Here is a 27,433-nt window from a genome sequence, read left to right on the forward strand (position 1 = left end):
CCCCTACTGCGCCTCGCTCTCCGATGCTGTCAGAGCTGCCGCGGGGTCCGGCGGCGCCCGCCGCCCTCCTTCCCTCCGTCTCCGGGCCGCTCTGCTCCGCTGCCCTGCCCTGTGCCCGCCCGGCCGCCGCCCAGCACCGGCCGCCGCCACCGCCGCTCGGGCTCAGCCGCCGGCGCTCGCGGCGCGCTCGGCCGTGCCGCCCGAATCTCGCGCGCAGCCTCCCCCCCGCGAGCCGCCGTTTGAATCTGCGCAGGCGGACTGACGCCCCATTGGCCGCCGCCGACCGCACGCGGCTCCGCGCGCCGGGCGGGAGGGGGCGGGGCCTCGCGCCGGCGGGCGGGCGATGTGACGGGGCCGGGGCGGGGGGAGCGGGGCGGCCCCGTCGCAACGCCCCGCCGCGAGCGCCCGCGAGCCGCCCCCGCGCCCGCGGCAACGGCGGCGGCTCCCGACGGCAAAAGAGTGAGAGGGTAACGGCGGGGCCGCCCCCGCGCGGCAAAACCGAGCATCTCCTTCGAGCCGGAATCGAACCAGCGACCTAAGGATTCCCACGGGCCGCGCCTCTACAGTCCTCCGCTCTACCAGCTGAGCTATCGAAGGGAGCTGACCAACGGCCTCGCTTTTTGGCATAAATCTTTCTTCCGGGTACTGCCGATGGTGTGTGTCGTAACTGGGGCTGGAATTCCTTTCCCGGGAGCAGCTGGAGCCCGGAGACGAGCCCGGGACGGACACACGGAACTCCGGGACGGACACACGGAACTCCGGGACGGACACACGGAACTGCGAGCGGCCCAAACGCCCAGCGGCGGCTCCCGCAGCCCGGGCCCCGCTGCCCGCGGGTCTCTCGGCGCAGGCGGCGCGGCGCTCTCGGCTTCTCACGCTCCCGCGCCCCGGCGAGCTGTCCCGGCGGACGAGGGCAGCGCTTCCCGCTTCCCTCCCTTGCCGAAAAACCTATGTCCTATCGCTGCTCGGGTGCTTGAGGAGAGGGAAGCGAGGGTCTCATCCATCAGCCAGCCAGCGCTCCTACGGGTTCCTGCTCCAGCTACGGCACAGGTTGGGAAGAGGCCACCCCCAAATAGAATCAGGTTGGAAAAGACCTCTCAGATCATCGAGTCCTATGTACGAACAACACCACCGTCAACTGCATCACGGCGCTGAGTGCCAAATCCAGTCCTTCCCTGAGTACCTCCACAGGCGGCGACTACACCACCTTCCTGGGCAGCACATTCCAATGTTTAGTCACCCTTTCCGTGAAGAAATTCCTAATGTCTAACCTAAACTTCTCCTGGCGCAGCGTAAGACTGGGTTCTCTCATCCTGTCACTAGTTGCCTGGGGGAAGCCGAACGCCACCTGGCTACAGCTTCCTTTCTGGTGGAAACATGGCATGGCATCCTCGTGTGGCTGTGCTGATGGACACGTGGACTCCACACAGCACCTTGGAGAACAAGGTGGGAGCATCTGCTTTAAAGACAGGTGTTGGCCGCTGCACTGTCAAAAAAAAAAAAAAAAAAAAAAAAAAACAGAAAGGATAGGGACAGCATTTAATTTAAAGTCATGGTGCTCACTTGACACTGGAGTGCTCACATCCGTCACAGGGACAAAACATCACTTTTTATTAATTGCAATGTGATTTTTGCTTTAGTGGTTCAAACAAATCATCAAAAACAGCAGATGGTTTCTTATGCATCATTTTCTTTCCAAATACATTTTTTTCAATGGTTTACTTAAGGAAATTTGCTAACTACCACCACCACAGAGGCAACGACCTCCTGAAGCTCTCACCATCGTGAAGTAAAAGCTACATTCCAGCAGAACCTCTGTGTGTTCTAAGTATTTCCCAACACAAGTCTTTATCTGGAATTATAGAATTATTTGGGTTGGAAGTGACCTTAAAGATCATCAAGTTCCAGCCCCCATGCAGTGGACAGGGACACCTTCCACTGCACCAAGTTGCTCAAAGCCCCATCCAGCTTGGCCTGGAACACTTTCAGGGATGGGGCATCCACAACTTCTCCAGGCAACCTGTTTCAGTGCCTTACCATCCTTAGTAAAGGGTGATCATTTTTTCCAAATATCTAATCTAAACTTACTGTCTTTCAGTTTGAATCCATTCCCCTTTGTCCTGCCACTACATGAGATGTTCCAGTTATGCTTTAAATTGTATTTAAAAATAAGTGCTCCACTCCCTTAATCACCTTTGCAGCCCTCCGCTGGACCTGCTGCAGAAGCTCCTTATCTCTCTTGTCCTGAGGAGCCCAGAATTGCACACGGCACTCCAGATGTGGCCCCACAATAGAGGAGTAGGATCACCTCCCTCCACCTGCTGGCAATGCCCTTCCCAATGCCCCCCAGGGAACCTTCTTGGGCACCAGGGCACATGGCTGGCTCATGACAGTCTGTTGTCCTCCAGGATGGAATACACACAAGTTATCTGAAGCCGTGTGTGGAGTCTGTACATCCCCACAGCACTGTTAGTGTTCCGAGTGCATCCCCACAGCACTGCCAGTGTTCCCGGTGCATCCCCACAGGACTGTCAGTATTCCTGGTGCATCCCCACAGCACCGTGGATGCTCCTGGTACATCCCCACAGCACCGTGGATGCTCCTGGTACATCCCCACAGCACCACGGATGTTCCCGGTACATCCCCACAGCACCGTGGATGTTCCCGGTGCATCCCCACAGCACCGTGGATGTTCAGGGTACATCCCCACAGCACCGTGGATGTTCCCGGTACATCCCCACAGCACTGTGGATGTTCAGGGTACATCCCCACAGCACCGTGGATGTTCCCGGTATATCCCCACAGCACCACGGGTGTTCCCGGTACATCCCCGCAGCACCGTGGATGTTCCCGGTACATCCCCACAGGACTGTCAGTGTTCCCGGTACATCCCCACAGCACCACGGATGTTCCCGGTGCATCCCCACAGCACCACGGGTGTTCCCGGTATATCCCCACAGCACCGTGGATGTTCCCGGTGCCTGCGGGCGGGAACGCCGGGCTCGCAGCGCCCCCTGCGCGGGCACGCGGGAACTACAGGCGGCGGCACAGCCCCCACGGCCCACCAAAACCCCCACCAAAACCCCCACCAAAAACCCCATATTCACCCGCTCCACAAACCCACCGTTACAAGGGCGAGCTAGTATCTTTCACAACTTTCACAAAGAAAATTAAATCCTTGAGGGTTTTATTTGTAGTCTTTGCTAATAGGTCTTCAGCACCCACCTACATTCCCTGTGATGCACTTTCAGTATCCAGAGATGACAACGCAGCAGGTTTCCCCACATCAAAGCTCTGACAGGAGTCTTTGAACTACAAAAGCTGTAATGAAAAAGTAATAAAAACCACCCTGAGACAGGATTTGTGTCATCAGCCTCATACAGCATGAAATGGCATCTTTTAGCACTCATTTATATTTAATTCACAGTGAAAGGAGCCTGAAATAAAAATATTATTGTCTAAATAGGTGCCTTCTTGTATATTCCCATAGTAACACGTGTGTTCCCAATTTGCAGGAAATAGATCCTGAAAGCATTAGCTGAAGCAAAATGCTAAAATAATAAGCACTGATGGTCCTGTTGTTAAAAGGAATAATAGCGTAAAGATGTAGTTGTTATGACATCCAGTAAACATTCTCCTTGGAGTACACCAGTAAGCACATACATGCCTCACTTCTTTTTTATTTTTTTTTTTATCCTGTTTCTGTCCTGTGTGACAAGGTCTAATGTTTGGGGTTTCTTTTGCTCCTACATGATTAAAAAAAAAACAGTATGGAGATGCATTCCCCTCTCTCTATTTCTTCTTAGCTTCTAATAACTTGAAAAAACCAAGCCAGAGGTCTACTACTTTCTTTGGTGACTTTATAAGAATGTAGGCACAAACAGACACTGTCTGTGTAGCAGGATTTGGACTGTCCGCTCCCATCCCATCTGAGCTGTCATGGCCCACAAGCCACTAGACTCAGTTTCATAGGAAACTCTGATAGGAGACTCACCAGCCAGCAATATCTGAGTCCCATTGTGCTTTCTGCCTTGGTTTGCCCTGCCCAAGACTCCCTTGTGACAAAGGACAGCCCAGTTCCAGCCTAGACCCATAGACCATGACCAGATGCTGCAGGTCCAGGGTGTCAGGAGGAGGCAAATCATAGCTCACAGACCTTGAGTCACAGTGACATACTCCCAGTGGCATTTTTTGCCACTTTCCCATTACCTTAGAACTGTCCTTTGAGTGTCCTGACAAATCAAAACCAAACACTTGAATCAGCTGTTGGCATTTGGATCTTGCTTGGGTTTTGTAGTGTTGCCCAGGTACCATGGCAGTGGGCAACACATTTCCATAGACAGGGACACTTGATCTTGCCCAGATAATTCAAAGGGCAAAGTGCCCTGGAAGAGAGAGTGATGGTCCTACCATTCGTTCCATTATTTATTCCTTCTTGTTTAGTTTCCTGCTGATCTGCAGGTGGAAAACTTCTATTAGGTATTCATTATTACCTTAACTAACAGCAGATTGTTCCTGCTGGGCAACAGATCCCTCCCCATGCAACACTGATGCTTCAAAAAATGTCACCAAACTGCTGTAGCATGAAGGTACCACACTACAAGGTTATAAATAAAGTCTACATGTATACTATTATTTACTGCTCCAATTTGGTGAGAGTTCCATCTATTTCCCAATAAAGCCTTTTCTTTTTCCTAATAAAGCCTTTCCTTCAGTGAATAAAAAATAGCAGCGATGATCCCACTGCCTATTGCCACAAGGAAATTATAGTAAAACTCTGAAATCACATGCAGAAGTTTGTAATTCTTTGCTGCTATGCACTGGAATCTCATTGTGAATTCAGACAGCCAATTTAACATTTCTCTGGAAAATAAAGCAGTCCATGGATGTTCCCTGGGAGGCACAGGGCTTAACATCACTGACTTGAAGTTAAGAATAATCAGTCTGTCCTAAATGTTCTCTCTGTAGGTTGTTTGGAAACCTTACCACAGAGGAAGCCAGAGTCTTTGTGAAGATGATTCTCAGCACAAATAATCAACAAGGCAGGCAACTGATTTATTAGTATGAGAGAAGAATCTAGAAAAATTCCTACAAAGTAAACTTAAGAATCGGTTTTTTAATTGTAGAAAACAAGAGGCTTATTTCCTCAGCAGTTTCCCAACCAATTGCTGATTGTCTCACAGAACTAAGATCTATACAGTAAAAAACACTTGATGATTGTAAAATAAAGAAAAAGCTCAGTGTAGGTGACTTCACAGGTCTTTTACCAGGTACTTTCCTTTTAGCAGTTTTCAGTGCTTTATCACCAGCTGCTCCAATACTGCAATCTTCAGAGCTCAGCTCTCGCTGAAACACCAAATATGTCAATCAAACCACGTGTATCCATCAAGCCTTCAGCCCAGCTGCTTGACTTGGTCTCGATTCAATGTCACAGCCCCAGCATTCAGCAGCCAAGGTGTTCTTCCTTGCATCATCCTGGTGGGGTTGAACTTCCCCCTCATGTTTGGAGAAATTCCCAATGAAAAGCACAAGGATGCACACCAGATACTCTTTTAAATTAAAATAGTTTTTCATGTGACAGCACCTTATTATCTGCATCTGTTCTATGTCTCAGTACTGAAGATTCCAGCTTGTCATCTGTACTCCAGTCATGTCACAGCCAGTTCAGGGGAGCTGCAGTTCAGAATAATTTAATTTGCTATGTGCCTTCAGTCATACTTAGTCATGTTTTATTCTTTTCTTTTTTCCATCTGCTTGGTATCAAAGATTGTGAAGGGCCATATTCTGTTCATGGCTGATCTGATTTTGTTGAAATTCTCTCTAAATGCTTCTTATAACATTCTTCTAAAATGCTAAGTCCTAAAGGATCAGCCCCTTCTCCCAGAAGAGTTAGCAAGTTCTGGGCACTTTGACTCAACCTATTTACACAGCCTCTTGCAGAGGGGAAGAAATACTGTTTACTTTGCCTAATTTAATTAGCCTGTGTTCAGACATTCTGAACACAGAAGAATTGCATGTACTTTGTGATTTCATGAAGTAAAGTTTATTTCATTAACTTTACGGCATTGACAGTATTCATGCTGGAGTAGGGAGGGTGGAAGCAAAAGGCTTAAAGGCTACCTACCATATCACAAAAATACCAAAATAATCTAGTGTATCTGGATGGGCTCAGAATTTATTCTGGTGCATTAACCTTCCTGACAATCATACATGCAAAACATCTTGCATGTTTCCAAAGCAACCTATATCAGCTTATCAAGGAGGCTGTACAACTATTGAAAGAATTCTGAGGTGGCCTTGAAATCAAGCCTTGGACTGAAAAAAACAACCACAGTTCCCAGGCTCAGAAGAGCAGTAAAGCAGCTCCAGGCATATAGCCCTGCCAGAGACCAACACCAGGATCCTCTTGCACAGAGTGCAGGGAAATGGTGTCACTGCACAGCTCAGATGGATGCTGTCACTGTGAAACCAAGCCCTGAGCCTCACCTCATCTGCTGTGCAAAGTACAGCGGCAGCTAGATTGATTGACAGCGTTCCTTTAAAGAGACAAGTTTCATTTGGCAATCACATCCCCTATAGCTTCACTGGCATGAGCATTCACTTAAATGAGGCACTGTACAGGCAAATATTAATTTTTAGGGGCTGAAAGTGGAACAGCCTTGAATCAATGAAAGAGAGAAAAACATTCTTAAGTTTACATCCAGACATTACCTATCATCTTGCTATCAACTCTCACAATAATTAGTAATGATACCACACCAAGATTAGATTATAATATTTATCTCAGTTAACAACCTGTCTAATTTTTTTAATTCCACTTGTTTATTTTGGAAATTATGGAGAAATAATTTTACTAGTTCTGGTCAAGGATGCTAATGTTTTTAAAAAAGTATTTCACCAACATATTTACAACTTTGGAGACCAAAGGGGACATAAGCAAGTCACCTGTTAATCAGGTACCAGCATTACCCCATGGTTTTAGAACTACATCCTAGCAAGTCATGACTAGAAATGCAAGAGAAGTCAACTTAACTCTTAGATATTTCTCAACTCCAGGAGTAACAATTACTCTTAAAGAAAGGGACTAAACCTATCAGAGCCAGACTGAGCCACTGACAGGCAGGCAGCAGTAACAGTGTCCTGGCAACTGCCTGAGCTAGGTTCAGCCTAAATTCAGTAGTATCCTGGTGATAGATGAAAAGCACTTGCTCGACTTTCTACCCAAAAATCAAAACTTCTTGATAAAAAGAACAGTGTTTTGATTGCCAGCTTTTCAAACTAGCAACAAGACTCCCAACACTAATTACAAAAATAGGAACCACACAGACAAACCTGCCAGGATCACAACCAGCACTCCCTGAGGTGCTGGCCCCTGCTGCTTGCATGGCAGTGGTTTGCCTCTTTGTCCAAGGCAGTGCTGCTCCCATGCCCTGCAGAATTCCAGCAAGAGGAGAGAAGAAAGATCAGAGGGTGCTTAAAGATCCATACCTGCATACCTCCATACCTGGCTCCACTTCTCCAGGCAGAACAGGTGTACATGAAAGGTCTTCAATCACTGTAAATGTATTTTCTGATTTGTGAAAGATAGGAGCTTAAGAGAGTTTACAATGTAGAACCTCAGGGTTGGGGTTGGAAAGAAACAAAATGTCAAATAATAAAAGGTTATTTTCACAGTGGCAATAGATAACTGGGAATTTTTGGGCTGCTGACTTATTAGAGACCTGAGAGTCCAAAGTTACCAGACTAAGGAGAGAATGGGCCAGCTCAGCTGACCTCAAATGCAGGGAAGAAAATAAACCAAAAAAAATGTTGGTGAATGTGGCAGCGGAAAGAAGTGGTTACCATTAGGAAAAACAGAGGGAACAAAGAAAAAAATAGTGGCATTTAGTTTTTTCCATTTTACCGTGCCTTGACTTTTCTTATTTTGAAAGCCAAAAGAAGCAGGTACTCTTGACCTTTATTTTCTGCATCCCTCTTTGCTGCCTGCAAAAATAATTGCTATTTCCAGCATCTGTCTTAGGAAGCCAGGAAGAGCCTTATTCTAAGAAAGACACAGTGGAGAAAGAAGTAGTGTTCTTGTATGTGCAGTGACCAGATGTAGGATTTGGTATGCACAGAGCAATGCTTGGGCAGATTTGAGCATACAAATAGAAATAAGAGTTATTCCATTTCCCCCACATTTAAGTTAGGCTCTTGCCTTTTCTGTGTGTTTTGGCTTTTTTCTCATTGCCACAAAACCTACATCACCATGGGGCAATGTGTGGTAAGGTCTCACCCCTTCTCTCCCATGGAGTTGAAATGTATATATTTGGCAGCTTCTGTTCCTGGACAAAACAAAGGTGGATCTCAGGGAAATCTCCAGATTTGGAGTGAGCCACTGCAGCCTCTAAAGTTCCCCCATGGAGATGGAAGGACATAAAACATGGCTGCCTACCAAACAATGTTAATTTTTACAAACACTGATAAATCCCTGTGTATCTTCTTCCCTTCTGGATATGCAGGTAAGTACTCCCATCTCCCAGCAATCTCCCTCTGTTCCTTTCTGTGCCATATAAGGTTTCTGTGCTTGCAATAAGGTTTCAGTCTAATTTGTGTGAAATTCAATCATTTGTTGCCTCTTACTGTCTCTAAGAGGCACAGTATAAATAGAGGACAATAAACTTGCAAAAATATCCGTGGTATAAAGGATATAGACTAAAAGTTCAAGAGACAGATGAAAAGCAAACAGGAAAGGCAGCCCAGTGTCAGAAGACCTCTTGAAGATTTGCAGAGGTGGCACAAATGCATGTGGGAAAGAAGAATTTAAGATCAGGAGGTAGAGTCTGGAAGTATTGCTCTACATTTACACAACGATGTGACAATCTAAAAGAAACTTCATTTTAAAGAAAATCTTATACACTGACTTGACAAAGGAGCCTATAAAATCAAGTTTTCTTATTCTGAAAGAAGTTGCTTGAATCATGCCTTGAGGGTTTGTAAGAAGTGACTGTGCATTTCATCCAGCCAAACTCCACAGACTGTTGGCTAATAAGAACCACAGCACCATTTAAACCTTCTTATAATTTCTAGTAACTTCCTTCCATCTGCCATCTTTCTTTTAATTTTTCATTTATTGAATATGAGTTTCCAAACAGCACAGACCCAGTCCAGACCTACAGGATCACTTTAGAAGTGAAATTAGATTTGCTACCAGCAAGGCAAGCCACTAGAAGTATTATTTCCAGTGGAAAACAAAATTAGGCAGTCTTTTAAAAACAGAGGTGGATGAAGTCCAAACACAAGTCTGTGCAGCTATCTCATAATCAATGTTTTTCAGTAACAGAACAAAGAATAATAGTCTTTTCTGAAACCTCTCAAAGTGCCTGCAAGTTACTGCAAGAGAGGTCGTGCTTACACTGAAGCCTAATTCCTCTGTGTTAACACATGTTCAGAATAACCCAGTATACATCAATGTAGGTAATTCAAATCCAAATAATCCATTTCAAACCAGTTGCAGCAACAGGGTTTCTGCAATGTCAGCTTGGCCATCAAGTCTACTGTGAATCTAAACACCTACTTTTCTTTATCCATTTCTGAGTAACAAATACTCAAAACTACACAAACCAGTAGAAGACAACATATATCAAAGCCTCTACATCAAGCAAAGCAACATGATTTCAATTACCTTCTGCAGACAGTATAAGGAGTTTGAATTGACTTTGTAATACCAAAAGCACCGTCCATAACTTGCTACACATGCTGATGAATATCCAAGGTTCACTCTCACCCTGGCCCCAGGGATACGGTTGTATTTTGAGGAGTTTTATGGTGACAGGAAGATGGGGTTTTACAGTGATATTACAACAGAGTTGCTGTGGACATGCGTAAGAAAAAAATGAGACAAACCAACCAACCAACAAATAACCCAAACCAAACAACTCCAATCCAAAATAAAAATTTAGACAGATATTAAGGCTGTAAAATTAAATGCAGAAGTAAAATGAAAATACTTTGAAACCACGCTTAACTTTGTTGCTTCATACATTCAGTACTGGTTTTGGCTAAAATGATAAGTACTGTATTAATAAAGATGAGCAAATTTCTAGCTTAGCATTAATCATTTAAGCTTTTGAAATACAAATCTTCTGAAGGATAATTTTCAATTCTTCATGATATGACATGCAATCAAAATTAACAGTGTATTTACACCCATCATTTTAAAGAAGGCTTTACTGCTAGCACACTTGGAATTAAGGCCTTTCAGTAAATACAGGAAGAAGTAACACAAAAGTTTTGCAGATGGGTTTTATGGCTTGTTTCTAGGCTCAGAAGTCTTGATTAAAGCCAATTTGTGAAACAAAGTACCACATGTAGCTGGTGGGAAAAGCATAGAGATAATTTAGATAGTTGTCAATATGTTCATTTTTGAGTATTGCCAAATTTTCAAAAGCGTAGTTCTTCCAAATTGTACTTATTCATACTTGACTATTACATGCACACATTAAAATTTTGCTTTGAAATACACTTTGACCAACGTTTCAAATCACAGATTGCAAGGTATCTTAAATGCCGACTTGGTCAGCATTTTTCTACATCTTCTTCATGACAATTTTGAAAAAAAAAAAAAGATTCAGGTCTTGAATTTTGGTCTCAAATATATCAAACATACACGGTGTAGAAATCTCTCAAATTCAAAGTTCCTATGTGTTCAACGAAATACTTAGATTAGGCATGAGGTCAAAAAACCCAAGTTTTTTCTTAAAGAGCTTTTCTCTCAAAAAAAATATTTTGAAAAAGAACCATTACTAAAGGAAAATGGGTAACATCAGATTTTACTTTTCTAAGAATTGTATCAGTTTTTCAACCTCTGTACTAGTATTCATGTATGGAAGTATAATGCAATTTATATGCAAAATGCAGAAATTAATACATTTTCAACTGACTCATTTTGTAGGCAAATCAGCATTAATGAAACAAGCTAATGTGTGAAAGGCTAGATAAAAATACACATTATAAAACCAAAGCAGATGTTTCAACTTATAGTTTTAATATAGCAATCAAAGAAAATTCCAAATACTGTACAGTGAAGTGTAGTATAGTACACTATATACTGTTATAATACACTATTGTTACATTACTGATAAAAAAATCAAATATAATTAGTACAGCAATCACAAATAGAACAAACCAAACCTTGCTGGATAACAGCCAGTACTGTGAGATGGTATAGTTTCTATGCTAATTTATTTTTAATTCAACATGTAAAGCACTTACTTTTTAAAAAGATTTTTTTCTAAATATATACACTATTTTAATTCCTATTTATACATTTTAAATAGCATTCCCTCCTAAAAGTGCACTCTTTCAATTCTTGGCAATAATCCTCATCAAACATAAAATAACTCTGAAAATACCACTCTTGTTTCAACCTTTTATTGCTCAACCACAGGCATAAGGGCTCAGAGGGAATCCAGCACTCTAAAGATCTTAAGCAACTTCTTCATGAAGCTAAACTGATATCCACAAGCAAAACAAAGAAACCACTCTCTGTTGTGGCTTTTTTTAACAAAAGGATTAACTTCATATTCATCTTATTATTATTTTACAAAAGCATGTAGATTCTTATATTTAAAAATAGGAGCCAAACAAATGTAGAGATAACAGTGGCATCTTCTTAAATCATTCATTTTCCATACAACTCAGATCGAGCATCACTCTCCCAACTGTAAACATACCAAGAATTTTGTTACCTGGCATTTTCAGCGCATTGAAAAAGTGACAACAACTCCACTAACCCTGTGACAATGACAACAGATTCTACTTCATGAAAGAGTGTAAATCAAGTATTTTGGCCTTGCAGGGTTGTTAGCACACAGCCCTGTGGCACTGTGCCTCTGTGACACTGCTAAAGCACGCTGGCAGAGGCAACGTCTAGCTTGTATTTTGCAGCCAGCACAAGACTGGTAAACTACATGGAATTCACAAAGCCAACAATGCACACAGCTGTTTTGTGACTATAACAGGGAAGACATCCCAAATACATTTCTTTGATTTCATTTGAAAATCTGCTATTTCTTTTTCCTCACTGAAATGCAAACAATTCAGAGAGAAACAGCACTATCAAAAAGTCAACTAAGCAGCCAGCCATTTGAAGTAGTAAAAGTTTTGGAAAACTGATCTGTTCTCCCAAGGTTTCCCATATGCTCATCAGCAATCTAGTTCATTCCCTTTTTTATTTTTGTACTAGGCCTGTATTTTTAGCAATCATCTTTTCTTTGGGTTATACTTACTAAGCCATAGTAGCATTTAGGATTTTCTAATGATGTGTCCTCTTTGCCATGAGACACAGCATAGAAGATCCTTGGCCTTCAGACAAGGAGGTAAACAAGGTTGGTACTCAAAACCGCAACCTCTTTCCACAGGCAATTTGGAAGCAAGAATTTGGGTTGGTTGCCTTTACTTTTCAAGAAAAGGGCACCATTCTTGACATTTGAGAAGTCCTACTGACACATCTTCTCATCCACAATGAGCCAAAGTCCTCCCTGGCCTTGTACTCCAGCAGCATTTTCCTGACTCTAACAGGGAATTCTAACAAACACACTGGTGCTTCTTGGACAGGCACACAGATTTGTCTCCACTTACATTTGCACCCACTGCCAGCAACCAAATGAAACATCTGTTCCAACTTACACTTCAGTGTTCATTATTTCACTTCTCCTGCACAGTCACATCTCACTGGCACACAGATGAAGTTTAGCTTCACTTGAGAGTACCAAGAGCTATCTATCTTTCTCAAAACCACTGATATTAAATGCATGAAAAAGCTATGTGAGATAAGAACACTGCAAAGAAACATGCACAATCCTGCCTTCCAGAATTCACACCAGCAGATCTTGTGGCTGACATTTTACCAGTCCTGTGAGACCATCTTCTTTCAGGAACTGGAGGGTTCTGCTCTACACGACTCGAGTGGGCCTGAGATGACACTAATGCTGAGTCAAACAGAGCTATTATCTGTTTCTATGCCTATTTAGATAAGAAGGATAAGTCAAATTACTGCTGAAATGGGAAGTGTGTCAAAACTATACCAAGCCTTCCTCTTTACACAGTAAAAGGCACACAAACTTCTGCAGGCTTACCAGAAAGGCATGAAAGAAGCATTTTTTCCTTGAAATAAGAATGATGGGCAATAAATATTTCAATTTATTTCAGACTTGAAACTCTGTCATATACACTGCTCGCTCATTGTTTTTCCAGCCAAGGAAGACTTTTTTCCCCTAAAGAAAAGGTTAAAACTATCAAAGCATTGGTTACCTGGTCTAAAATGCAGGAGATCCAGGAGATTCCTCCCCCCCATCCTCTCCCAATTGACATTCTTTCCCAGAACAAGCCACTGCTATACTTTTTTAACACTGTGACAAAGCACAAGCCTCTACTCAACATTTTCTATATAGATGTAGCCTTCAGCGAGCTAGACTGATTCATGGGAGACTAAATGTTTTCAGAAGTCATGGCAGGCTTCCAGGTGCTGCATGTGCATCCTGTTTCTCATTGAATAAGCCCTGCCAGTTAATCAGTGCATCAGCAAGGTCAGTTCTGGCAAGCCAATTACTTCATACATTCCAAGTTTCCAAATTGCTAACTTACAGGATAGCAATTTGAGATCTTAACATTTTTCATTAACATTTAGTTGTGAAAATGTGGTATTTATATTTTACCTCTAAGTAGTGTATGAAATCATAAAATATTTGCACCATCTACATAAAAAGTTAACCAACAGAGCAATTTTAATTTACTTTGACAAAAGAGAAGGGCTATTCTTTAAGTGACTTGCTTCATTTCAGTTCAACATACAAAAATAAATCCTTCCCCATGGGACATTTTCTCATACTAACGCTTAGAACTGTTTAAGTGATTAGAAATGTAAAAAGTGAGGAGACTTTCCTGAATACAAACATATACAACACAAACCACATTTGTGAACTGGTAAAAACCTACATGTGCACAAACACAGACTTCAGTATTTAAATGCTCTTAATTCCTTTGAAGCTGTATTAAGATCTTTTCATCCAATCAATGTTATTTTACCATGAGAAGAAGCAACAATAGTGCATTTAAATGACTATGAAGATAGGAAGCAAAGTGCAGTATCAGAAACACATTCCATCCTTAGGGAGCAAGCACAATGGCTGCTTCTTAAAAACTAGCACTACAGGTCTGATGAACACACTGCTTAAGTGGATACCAGCTCTATTATCACTGATGCAGGGAAATCTGCATCACAAGCTGAAGTGAGGCTGAGAGAGGTGGGTAGTCTTTATAGACACTGAAACAGCTTGTATCCCTTGTTCCCACAGAGTAAACAGCGAGCTTCTAAAAGCTCAATTATCACCAAACACTTTAGAATAATGCATGTTAGAGAGTCATTTCCTTCCAATAAATTGTTAATTTGCTCTTAAGAGGACAGCTGTTATTTCATTTTTGCTATTTCTAACCAATGCTAGCAATCTAAGTCTTCTAAAAGAAATGAATTTGCCATTGAACATTTGCTCTTACTTGCAATTGCCAACTCTAATTGTCTCAAAAGTCGCACAACCACCTGACCAGTTTGGTATTTGGGAGGAAATGCTACCAAGAGAGCACCAAAATGGTTGTGCTGGCTCAGACAGCCAGGCATAACCACACCACATTCAATGTAGCTTCATTATATGCTATGTGGCCTTTTTTATAACTTGCTTTCTAACTGACAATAGGAGAACTTAGACTTCAGTTTACTAAAGTTACACTTATTTCAAGATCTCTGAGAGGAGGATATGAATGAAAAAGTCATTAAATTGGAGAAGTGTCAGCAAAGTTTCAATTAAAAGTACTGTATATGCTGCATTATCAAATTGAGCAGAAGTTTAGTTTCAGTTACTTTTTGAAATGTATGTCTAATTTATGACAATAGGGTATTTTTTATTGGAATTAAGAACCTGGGACAGAATTAACTTTGCCATGTTTCTAGTTTTGCCTGTTCTAGCCCTTCCAGTAACCTTAAGCTAGCATGGTAAGAACCTTGCATGGGCTTAAATTTTAAGACTTTTAAGAAATTAAAACTTACAAAGAATTTTCAAGAACCCACATGTACAGCAGATATTCATCTCAGTGCATTTTCTAATAACTAATTTACAGGTAACAGAGCCAGCCTGGGCAGCAGTATGGTAATATTGAAAGCTATTGCCAATCACATGCTTATCATGCACTGAATAAGATGATATAATCTTTGACATACATACAAGATTTAATAACTAATCACTTTGTGTGGCCCAGCCAATAAACATTACATTTGAACAGTAATTTCTTCTACCCTTATTAGATTTTAACCTATCAAGAGTGATCCATTGGCTCAGTTGCATTAGTGATTCCTGCATCTTGACTATCCATCTCCTCAAGCTCCTCAACAGAATTTCCCTTTTGTGCTTTAGACCTTGCAGGGAATGTTGTTCCCACAGAATTCACCATGTTACCATCAGTTGACTCAGTATTCAAGTGTTCAGTGCCACTTGGTGCAGAGAATGATTCGGGTAAGGCAGCCTGAAAGCTCCCAGTTTTAGCAGTTGAACTCACTGCCTCTACTTTTCTTTGAGATACATCAACTGATGCTGACTGCTCTGTATTCTGATCCCGCAAATGTCTATCCATTGAAGCCTGAATAGAAGAGACCATTTCCTGCAACTTTTTTCTCTGTGCCTCAATCAAAGTGGGGTCAAGCTGCCTGCTGTCTCTCATTGTCACAACTCCCGGAGCAATTCGAATAAGCTCACTGTTACCAGAAGCAGCTGGGAATACAGAAGGCTCAATTTTAGCAGAAGGACTGAAGTCCGTTTCTGTGCTATGCTTTCTTAAAAGTGGTGTTTCCCTGGCTCTTTGATCGTGTTGTTGACTACTAGATGCAGTTCCTAGGGAATGACCCTTTCCTTGAAATGCAGTTATGTTATGTAGTTGTTCAGATTTCTTTTTCACTACTCCACCACTACCCAGCTTGAGTATTCCATGTGAAGGACTTGCTTCCCTGCTTCTTGAAGCAGCTTCTGCTCGCACTTGACTTAAGGCCTCTTTAACCAGCTCTTCAACATCGGGGCCGATCGGGAAGTGCCCAGCAGCATCCACACACAGCTCCAGTCTGTCTTCTGCTGCATTGTACACAAAGTTTTTACCAGGCAGATGTGGGAAAGTGCAGTGCTTGCCATCAGCCAAACCTATAAGGACAGGAAAAGTTATTCAAAGTGCTAACATATTTTAAGGCATGCTCTGAACACACAGTAATTATTTTATTTAAATTTATTGAATTGAGTATGCAAAATCAAACACTGAAAGTTACTACTGTGGTAGAAAAAAAAGTAGGCTTTTATGCCATACAATTACCACAGCATGCTGCAAAGATGCTGCTGCCTTCTGTGATGACTCTGATGAAGACACAATACTGTACTATTACAAGATAAAATGACCACACTGCTATGATTTGCAGTTCCATGCTTGCAGTAATGTAAAACAAGCCAAACCCCATCACTACCACCACCCACACCCCCAAAATCACACAAAACCAAAACATCAACAATCAAAACCCAAAAACTGACAAGGAGAACATTTCAAAACACTGTCCAGAGAAATACTATTTGAGACTACTTCCAGACTAGTTAGAATTGTAGTAGGATTTCTGGTTGCCCAACTGCTGCTAAGCTTGAGGAATTTCAAATTTGCTATTTGAGAGGAAGTGTTGCTAGATTCACAGAAGTGTTTCAAGCTTACTGTATTTAGTAGTCCCAGATATTATAACTATTAACCTTTACAAAATAAACATAAGGCATAATTTTATTGCTCTGCTGTTTGTTTAATTGTACCACTTGACCAGTCTGTTAAAATTGAGAGTTCACTAGATAATTTTAAGTTTTGAAGTTTCTTTGTGCCAAAAATGGACAACATTCAGTTTTTACAGTTTATCACCATAAAACACAAAATAACTCTTTCAACTCTCTCCCATACAGGCTGTGGTAAAAGCAGTAAGGTATCACTTCAGTGATGGTGGCTTTCTGTGAGTTAAAAGCTATCTGCAGATGAAAACTTGGCTGCAACCATTCTCTTCACTTTAGTTCCATCAGCTATGCATGGAGAGCTACAATGAAAACAACACAGTTTAAAAGGTGTGAGGAACAGATAAATTGTTGGGATTTTTCCTCTCATTCTCAAAATTCTTGAAGAAAACCACCAGAAATTATTCAGAAGGGAAGAAACACAACAAGCAAATTCTATTTCTGTATTACCAAATACAATGCTTTCAAAATGAGTATTCTGGGCAACAGTGGAAAAAGGTCATTCAATAATTTGATAAGTTATTAAACTCTTTTCATCCTAATGAACCTACTTATTAATCTCATCCTCCACAGCTTCTGATTCACATATGCACAATTGCAGAGGACCTACAAATAAGATTTTATTCTGAGAGCTTCAGACATGTAGCTCCTTTCTTTACATATCCATGGGAACCAATACCCAAACAGCCAAAATGCAGAACAGAATTTAACCTCAAACACCTACCTGTCTAACTTTGCCTGAAGAACATATTTTAAGTACATAGTTTAGGAGCTCAACTTTCATTTGCAAAAGAGAGAACCGAAACAATTCCTATGATTGACCAAAACTGCCTCTGAAACTGCCATCCCAAAATCTCAAAGTAGGACCTTAAACAAGATGTATTAAATCAAGTTTCAATTGGTTAACAGTGCCTACACTTCAAAGACAGCTTTGTTCCCAAGGTCCAGTGTAAAAGGTGCATTATTACATTACCTAAAAGATTACAAATAGGTAAGTAGCTTCTTAAAGTGGAAAGATAAGTCCGATTGTTGCATAGTGAAATTGTAAAAGTGTACTAATGCTGAAATAGGAATTGTACCTACCAAGTCAGTCTGTAATTGAAACTATTGCACTTCTCTGTATGCAGGCATTATCTGCTACATCCTTATTTCTCACACAGTAAGCTGGGAAAAATGGCTTTTAAGTTAGACATTTTTTGTGAGTTGGGTTAAAATTCCTTGGATTTCACGATTTCAAATCTGGCTAGCCATTAACTGGTCAAAAATACCCTTTCCATCAGGCACTGTTTAAGCTGATTCACTTTCCACAAACAATGCAGCACTGGTTACTGTACAAGCAGAGTAAAAGAAGGAAAACTAAAAGGAAACATATAAGACACTTAGCATGCTAACTCTATTAACAGACTAATAATTCAGTGAGAGTTAGTGGGCATTGAGTATATCACACATTTAAATTTATTTCCAAAAATAAGTAAGATAAAGTTAAGGTTGATAAAACTGCCTAAGAAAAAAATCAAATAGCAAGAAAGCAGTAAAGGGACCATTATAATAGCTGAAATCACAACAGCTAAACTGTGAATGCAAAGATTTCATCAAGAAAATAAACTTGGAGAGAAAATAACTCCTTAGTACTTTCTTCTCTAAAGAAACAGTTGCTCTTTTTTGTGGGCAGTATTTTTAAAGCCATCTAAAAATCAAATGTACTCTACTTGCTTGGTTATTCTGCACAGAACCCAAGATGCAACATTCAGCAATTCAAGAAGGGGATGGATAGTTTTGCTTTTGAACAATAATCTTAGGAACATGAAAAACAAATTTAACCAACCATTTAAATTTAAAACTTGCAGTACCCTGTATAAAATATCTACCTAAGAAGCACAAGAAGGGTAAACTCCTTATCCAGTAAGCATCTTGAAGTAAAGGAATAGGTGTTATGATTTTCTTGTTGTTTGATCTTTACAGGAGAAAAAGATTAAGAAAACAAAAAATCAGCTGATTTTTTTTTTTGGTCATATTGTTACTAAGAAAAAAAAAAAAGAAAAGAGTTGTTTGTATAATTCAGGAAGTGAAAATTTCAGGAAGTAAGAGGTTTAAGTTCAATGAAATAGGTTTAGGCAGATTCCCTAGTCTTAGTCTGTCTGAGGGAGCATTAGGACTTCTCCAATATTTAAGAATGAAAATTTACCATATTAATAGAATAAAAACAATATATTTATGCTTACAAGTGACTCAAGACCAATTTACAGTTTTCAGGATTTAGAAACAGAGGAAGGAAGGAATAAAAACAAAACCAAAAAAATACCTGTTGTTTTCTTCATTATGCTGTAGAAGACTCCACCCTGCTGAAACAACTGAGGAAGCCCCTTTGCGTAAGACCAAACATCTTCTCCTTAAAAATCAAACACAAACATTAAAATTAAACAGTTGTATTTTCATATTATAGACAATGGCTGAAAATGTAACTCCTTAAATCAAAAGTGGAGTCCTCACTCTCTTCTATGCAATTAAGAATTTGAATTTTTATTGCAAATGCACAGAACATGAGCCTGGGACATTGAAAGACTTTTAGAAAAACATAATACTGTCTGCAGTCAAATATCCTACATGTTCTAGAACAAAGGTTCCCAAATTTGATTTGATCCAAGGTGCAGCTCCTGGTTCTTTGCCAAGCCCTAAACACGAGTCTCCATTCCCCTCCTACCTCTGCTTTCAACATTAAGCTAGGAAATTACTAACACACTTCCAAAATTCAAGCACATATCCTTGCTCATTAAAACTTGAATTCTATATCCCTACACCTTCTCAAAAATTAGAGCTCAATTTCACAGCTGTGACACAGCAGACAATACTGCAGCTGAGACACAAATGAGCACCCAGGCAGCTGCATAGAAGCTGTGTCTGTACCTTGCTTTTCTTGAGAGTTAGAAACAAAATACCAACCATGAGGCCCTGGCAGTCCTGTATAACCAGCGTTCCTCAACAACGCCAAAAATGGCATTGAAATGTGACAACTTTAAATGCCATGGAGAGGGAAAAAACCAACCTAGACTACATAAGGAAAGGAATATAAAGAACTGAAAAATTGGGTTACAGTGATGGAATATCAGTGACCTAACAGCACCTGCTCAATCATTTCAGATCTGCATTTTGCCTATACCCTTTTCCTTATTTTGCTAACCACTTACCTGCTTCAGAGAAGTGACATGTGCTGTAGCTGTCTAAGCAGTACAAAGTTCTAATAAATTCTATTTTCCTGATGTAGGAACAACTATTGTGCATACACATTTTCAGAAAAAATATTATTTTCCCCACTCTCTATCAAATATACAAGGAGCATATTGATACATTTTAGTCAGAAATTGCCCCCTTTTGTAGGGATTAAAATCTCAATAACAACATCTCTCAAATTTCTATTAAGATTGGAAAATGTAAATCTTCAGCTATAGTTAACTGGTTGTACTACTTGGATAGAGAAAGCTGGAATGTGTGAGGCTGTAAAATATGATCACCAATATGTCTTTGATTGCTGTTATAGGGAAAATAAAATAAAATAAAATAAAAGAGCACAGGAGGCACAGGACTCCCTGCTCATCTGTTCCCCCACAGTTGTCACTCACCTCTCCAATGCAAGCATTACTCAAGTCCCCATTCACTTTACAAAAGTACATTGCACATTCACCACAGTCTGACTTTGGATGTTTTAAAGACAGGAGACTGATATAATCTGATTAATTTTGAAAACATTCCTTCAAACCATATATGCTCAGGTTCATTGCATTCCTTCGCACATCAAGCTCACAAATTCAGCCTTTGCTTCCAAGATGAACACTGAAGTAATAAACCAACTGCTCTTCTTTCTTATTTTCCATCATCTACTGAAGGAAGTCTTCTGTCACTGCCACCTGTGTCCTTAGTGTCATTAGCAATTTGAAATGCACCTCCCTGTACACAGTGCCTCCAGAGCATCGCTGCTGTGCCTCTTCCAAGCCTCCCTGATGGTTTAAACACTGCCCACAGGAATCACAACAACCACTGCACTGACAACTATCAGGATACAGCTGCTGAGAACTACCAGGATACAGCTTCAGTCCACTGAAGCCTGAAGAGGCCACAGCCAGCAGGACTCCATACTAAGGACTCCTTTACTGCTGCATTGAGCAACCCATTACTATTTGAAGGACTCACTTTCATTACACAAGACAACCACTGGACTTAAAGAAGAAGTCCAGTCTTAGAATTACTGAAATTCTCCAAGGAAAGATTCCCTATTTGCTGTGGGCATGATTTTTCAAGCCTTGCACAAGGGAAGCATCACTGTTTAGACAGCCTTTTATGCAATACTAACAAGTACTACAGGCTGGAAAGCATGGAGAGCAGGGCTCACAACACAAAAGCATCAGCCACTGAAAGAAATACAAACTAATGACACTGTTTTGATAGACATCTCCCACTGGAAGACAAAAAAGCCCAGAGTTACAACTGGACTTTCCCAGATCAGAGGAACTAGTGTGTGTGACTCAACTAAACTACATTTGAGGTTTGCACATTTTTGTTGCTAGCTGAGTTTTACCGTTTGTTTTGGATTTGTTTGCCATGGTAGCAAGATGTTTATAGGTCACAAGTTAATTTGGATGAACATTTAGTTAGATTAAAAACTCCCTCATGATACTACATTTATGAAAGACAGTATACTGCTCCTACTCCAGCACACACTTCCTCAGCCAGACCTCAATCCCAGAACATTAAGGTATGGGAACAAATCAAGACTGTCCTACCCACAAAGAGGCCTCGTTCACTGATGTAAGTTAGCCTGCAGCTGCTGCAAGCCCACGACTGTCACTTCAGACAGCAGAGAGAACACACAAAGTGAAACACAAATAAAAAACTCAATTGATAAACATGTGTTATAGGGAAGTTCAGCTGGCTTCAAAGCAAGCTGTTTAATTCCATGAAAATCCTGGTATCACATAATACATTAAATTTAAACCTGGCTATTTTGATTCCTTGTGTATGGATGAATTCATCAGTGAAAAACAAACCAATCAAAATAAATTCATATCTGGCTTGCACATATTTAGAGTGCTTCTGCAGGGATGCAAATAAATCTGGTTTAAAATATAATGGTTGAAATATGTTAATGCAAAATTCCAATTCCTTTAGTAATTTCCCTACAGAATTCTGCATTTTGAGCTAAAAAAGAAATAAGAGAAAGCTTTACAAAAAATCATGCATAATATGTTAATTGGTCCAGAAATGAGTGTTTCATTTCCCATGAAAAAAAATTTAATTTTTAAAAATTGTATACAGAAAAACTTAAGAACATGATCTAAAATTCTAATAAGTAACTGAGACCAGAAAAGAAAAATTCTAGTAACTGGAATAAGAAAAATTCTTAATTCTACAGGAGACTCTGTATGAAAGAAAATGTTTTAATCAACAGAATGAATAATTATGGAAGTCTGAAGACACACTTCTGCTACAGGCAGTGGGGAAAAGAAAAGTGTGTCCAGCCCAATGAGCTATAATCTATCACAACAGCATCTCCCCTCTACACACTCTAACCTCACTGCATTACAGGAATGTTTTTAGCAAAATCAAGTTACAAACCTGCCTCTCAGATCTTTGCAGCAGTTTTAGCAGTACAGAAATGCTGTTGAAAAAAACTAAGGCTTCTTGTCTCAAAAAGGCTGAATATGCCACCTTGAGGAATTGTCACCCTTAAGAAAGTGCAAGGACTTAAAAGGTTAGCTAATCTGTTGAAAAATCACAATTGTGAACAGTCTAGTGACTAGATTTCTCTCACAAGTATTTTTAAAGGAAAATGAAGACCCAATGAGAAAAAATATGATATAGTAACAGCATCTTATTCAGCAGTTGCATAAGGCTTTATAACTGGTAGGTTTATCACTTGCTTCTGATTTTACTTCTATTAGTAATGCACTATGGATGCAGCCAGAGAAGGGTGAGATAAATTCTATTCCAACTGATGCTCTTAAAGCAGAATTCAACAGTAGTGATGGCAAAGACAAAAAGCCATTCTTGCATACAAAGATCAGCTCACAGTTTATGGATAAGCACCTGTGAAATAATAACACACCTTAATGCTTAAGTAACCAAGATATTTTTAAAGCATGCCAAAGATTTATGAAGTCAGTAACTATACATCCAGCAGTATTTCCTGCAGACAGGAAATAAGCTTCATCTTTTAAGCTTCATCTAAAAGTTAAGACAACTTTTAAACCTAACTTTTTCCTGCACTTTGGAACTGGGGTGTAAATGTCAGTGTGACGAGGGGAGTAGTGATTCAGCAGACTATCTTGTAAAAGACACAGCAGTAAACAATCACACTTGGAAAAGAATCAAAGTTCTGCTTGATGAACTTCTGACATAGCACTCTGTGATTACGTAATTGTTTCGTTTCTGAAACATCACATGCTTTAGCCACACCAAATCCCTCCAGCAAAAGAGAAGGCTCCCACAAAAAAACCTGTAAACATGACTATTCAACTGGTTCGCAGAGCTGAATGTATGATAATTACAGCTCTACTTCCTGCCAGAAAGCAGCAAGAACTGTGAAACCTGATGAACAAAATACACAAACAGGGGTCCAAGTCTCCCGAGTTCAAAAAGGAAAATAAAAAACACAGGCACCTGAGAAAAGTCCTTTTGTCTTGAATTATTGACAGTCAGATTTACATGACTGATAATTTGTAAGTATAGCTTTGCAACCTTATGTCCAACCTTTGGAATTCAGATCCATGTTTAGATTCTTTCAGTTTCTCCTCTGTTTATATTCTGAAATAGTACTTTCCTTAAATTTTTAAAAAGACCAGATCTTAATTTAAAACTAACGGATTATCTAAGGAGAAAATGCCAAGTTGATATGCTTAAACCAAGACAACTTCCTGTGGGGCCAAATGTCAGGATTTCCTCCTACTACAAAGGTGAAAATTTGTTCCTCAAACTTCCAATGAGCAGACACTCAGCATCCCCTTCTCACCCCTGCTCTGAATTTATTTCCTGAAACCTGAAGGAGATGTAGGAAAAAAAAGTCTGTAGCTTTCACACATACACTTCCAGTGTGTGCCTAATGAGAGGCAGGAAAAACAGAGAGACAGGACAGCAGAGGCAATGCAATCACCTCTAAACAGCAATTTTTGAAAGAGGACTTTGTAGCAAAAGAAGAACAAGTAGCTCATATACCCCATATATACATTTCCAAAAGTCACTGACAGCATATTAAATGTTCTTCTAATAAAGGAATAAGGGATTTTTTTTTTCAGCTACAAGATTAAGCGTGATTTAAGAAAAAGGGAAATGTGTATGTAACTACAGCTTGCAACATGTTATCTTCTACTTAAAAACACAATTTTGAAGAATAACACGAAGTTAGCCTTACCCATGAGCGTTGCCAGAAGACAGAGTGAATACATCTCCTTGTCAACTTGCTCTTGCAGATCCTTTGATGAGATCTTACTGGTCACAGCAACATCTTCGTGCTTCACAGCATGGGCTGAGTGAGCTGAGGCAGCCTGCCTGCCTTCCTCCTTGCCCTTCAGAATCTCTATGGCAATCCTGTCACCGTGCTGCAAAGGAACAGGCTCGTTTTCCATGCCTTCTTTGGGAGGCAGAAGCTCTTTTGGAGGAAAGCCGTAGCGAATACACTGCAAATACGGGGGAATATTGAATTCTCTTGCTATGCCTTCCTGGAGCTCCAAGAAGGTGGTCGTGCACTTCAAGGTAAGCATGGACTGCCTCCCATCATTGGTGGTTATCCGAATTTTCTTTTCCTTGGCAGATGTTGGAGAATAGGGGGTTTTGGTGGGTGTAGCGGGCGCAGACGAGGGCCCCTCACGGACAGCCCCGGGAGAAGCAGTCCTGGGCTGCCCTTTATGCTCTTGTTTCAATTTCTCACTTTTCCGTTTCTGCATTACAGAAGCCTGGTCCGCAATGTTCTGCTGAATAGTTCTCTCAGCCTTGCTCATATTCAACTCCTCCTTGTGCAAAGTTTTAGTCTTCTGTCCAGTCAAAATGATTTTGGTTGGAAGTTGCGACTCTAATTCTTGTCCTTGCTGTACATCATCAGCTCTTTGGGCGTGAGCACCATCGATATTTACAGGGGTATAATCATCAGGGTTCTTTTTGGCAGTTTGGTGCAGTATTGTGTTGACAACTTTCTGCACCAGAATCTCACTACCAAATTCACCGGGGAAGTGCTTGGTAACAAGTTTCATGGCGACATCGTACACATTGCTGTTCAAAGAGGCGTCACTTTCATACTGGAACCAGTAGACAGTCTCTCTCACCACTCTTCCACCCCACTCTAGAGTTATAGGAAAAGCTTCAGGCAGATTGTCATATTCTTTACCTTCCCAGTAATGCTTGAATCCACAGCCACACTTGCCACCTGAAGACCTAGTATTAGTTCTGTCTCCATCAATATACAAAACAGACCCATCTTCTCTGACGCGACGCATTAGGTTACCGTGGCACCAGTTACAGACAGTCAAATTACTCAGGCCATAGTCTGGTACCAGCACATCCTTCACAGGGTTGTAAGAACACACCAGACTGTTCAGGGGAAAACTGTAATTTTTGTCAGGCCTTAGCTGGCCATGAGTACTTTTTGCCAGGTTATACAGCTTCCCCCCAGGAGCCAGCCACTCTGGGGGAACGTGATGCTCTGAGAGAGCCCCACAGATGAGGCACCTGTGAAGGCGGTTGTCCATCACTGCTTTCTTGGCAGCTGCAGTGACCTCTTCGGGCTGGACCCCTATGACACCAGTCCTTCTGTAGAAATATTGATGCACATCAGCTACAAGACTGGGGTGGATACCGTGTTTACTCATGAAAACCTCCTCCATTGCAGCAACAAGCCTCATCAAGTACTTGTCCTGCAAACTTCTGTCTCCTCCAATAATACAACCACCATCCTCCTCTAACATGATGTACTTTTTGATGAGGTCTTGAGGAACTCCCCAGGCTTTAGGAAGCAGCTTCCTAGGCAGCTTAGGTAAAGCAGCACCTTTTATTCCAACCAGAGGAATATAATGGTTACGTCCTGAGCTACTCCACGCAATACAGATCGGCTTGTTTAACATGCCATCTTTCCCCATGCATTTTTCCAGAGGTATCAGACCAGGGAGGAATGTTGCTGAATAATCTCCAGAGCTTCGCATTCCACTCAAGGAGTCTAACAGGATGATAGGCCGGTGAAGCACGTTGGCCAGACCAAAGATGTGAATATTCCTAAGGCCCATTGGCACACCTTCTGGAGGAACAAACAAAGGGTCACATTCATTGATAATATCCTCCCACTCTGCAGCATCAATAAAGTCATGGAAAAGTGCCTTGTAGTGGCTCAGATTCTCCTCAAAATGCTTCTTTAGATTCTCTCGGAGAGCATGCCAGAACAGCTCCCTGCCAACAAGCGCTCGTGAGACTGCATGGACAAGGCAGTGGCCATCTCCATCCACGTGGACAGGAATGAGGCACTCTTGACTGTTGTTGGCCTTCTTGATGTCCTCCAGGGTGTCGTGCAGGTAGATGAGGCTGCCGGAGCGGTCCTTCCCATAACCCATGGTTTCGACGTGCTCTGGCTCGATGAGGAAGGCGCGGTCGCCCAGGAGGGAGCAGTCAAAGATGTCTCCCTGGTTCATCTCCGTGAGGAGTTTGGCTTTGCCAGTCTGCTTGTCCATCCCATAGCGGGCCAGGATGGGGGCCAGGAGCTTGCAGTGGTAGTTGGAGAGGCCATGGACTTTGACGAGCTCGGTGTTCCTACGGGGCGGGCCGGCGCCGCTGACGCCCAGCAGCGCGTTCCGCAGCAGGTTGTGCAGCACCAGGTCGGGGTCCGTCACCTCCTCCACGGCCAGCAGCTGCCGCTGCTCGTGGCGCCGCCCGCAGTCCGTGCACTCGATGCTGCCGCTGCCCTGCGGCCCGTGCGCCGGGAAGAACAGCCGCGCCTGGCATTTGGGATCGGGGCAGGTGCCCGAGAAGATGCGCCGGTCTCGCTTCTTGGAGGCGGACGGAGGCGGCGGCTGCGGCTGCTGCTGAGGGGACGGCGGCGGCGGCTGCTGGGGCTGGGACATCGCTCCGCTCCTCTCCGCCCGGGCTTCACCCGTACCCGCTCCTCCGCCGCCCTCACAGGCGCATTCCCTGCGCGCCCGACAACGACCGCCGCCTCTCAGACGCCGCCGGTGCCGGTGCTGCCCGTGCGGTACCGAGCGCCGCCCGCCGCCCCCCGCCCGACGCGGAAGCCGCCGCCGCTCTCACCGCCCCTCGGCCGCCTCAGTGCCCGCAGCGCCGCGGCCTCGCGCACTTCCACGCCAGCGGCGCACGCGCGGCGCTGCAGGGGCAGACGGGAGCGATAGTTTCGTTCGCCGCCAAGACCCGATGTGGGGAAGGGATCTACGTGCTTTGGAGAGACTACAGAGTCCGTGATGCCACGCGGCGGAGAGTGGGAGGGCGGGGGAGGGGCGAGTCCCTGCGGCGTTGCTGGGAAGCGTAGTCCGCGGGCGGGTGGGCCGGGAGGGACGGGCAGGGCACTCGGCGGCGCTTGTTGCGCTTCCTGCGGGAGCGCTGGGGGAGGCAGTAGGGTGTGA

General features: G+C 42.3%; 1 protein-coding gene and 1 non-coding gene across 2 annotated transcripts; both read right to left on the bottom strand.

The window, feature by feature from the left end:
• Positions 1-507: 507 nt before the first annotated feature.
• On the bottom strand, positions 508-597 carry TRNAY-GUA (transfer RNA tyrosine (anticodon GUA)). Its single transcript is given in 2 exon segments — positions 508-543; positions 561-597. It is a non-coding gene; the product is annotated as a tRNA-Tyr (tRNA).
• Positions 598-11,005: 10,408 nt separating this feature from the next.
• VCPIP1 (valosin containing protein interacting protein 1) lies at positions 11,006-27,055 on the bottom strand. Its single transcript, XM_058033074.1, has 3 exons — positions 24,232-27,055; positions 19,135-19,221; positions 11,006-16,220 (listed from the first exon to the last, which is right to left on the bottom strand). The coding sequence occupies exons 1-3, from the start codon at positions 26,918-26,920 to the stop codon at positions 15,349-15,351; spliced, it is 3,648 nt and encodes a 1,215-aa protein (XP_057889057.1). The 5' UTR covers positions 26,921-27,055; the 3' UTR covers positions 11,006-15,348.
• Between the last annotated feature and the right edge of the window lie 378 nt (positions 27,056-27,433).

The sequence above is a fragment of the Melospiza georgiana genome, chromosome 1, assembly GCF_028018845.1.
Source record: "Melospiza georgiana isolate bMelGeo1 chromosome 1, bMelGeo1.pri, whole genome shotgun sequence".
NCBI lineage: Eukaryota > Metazoa > Chordata > Aves > Passeriformes > Passerellidae > Melospiza > Melospiza georgiana.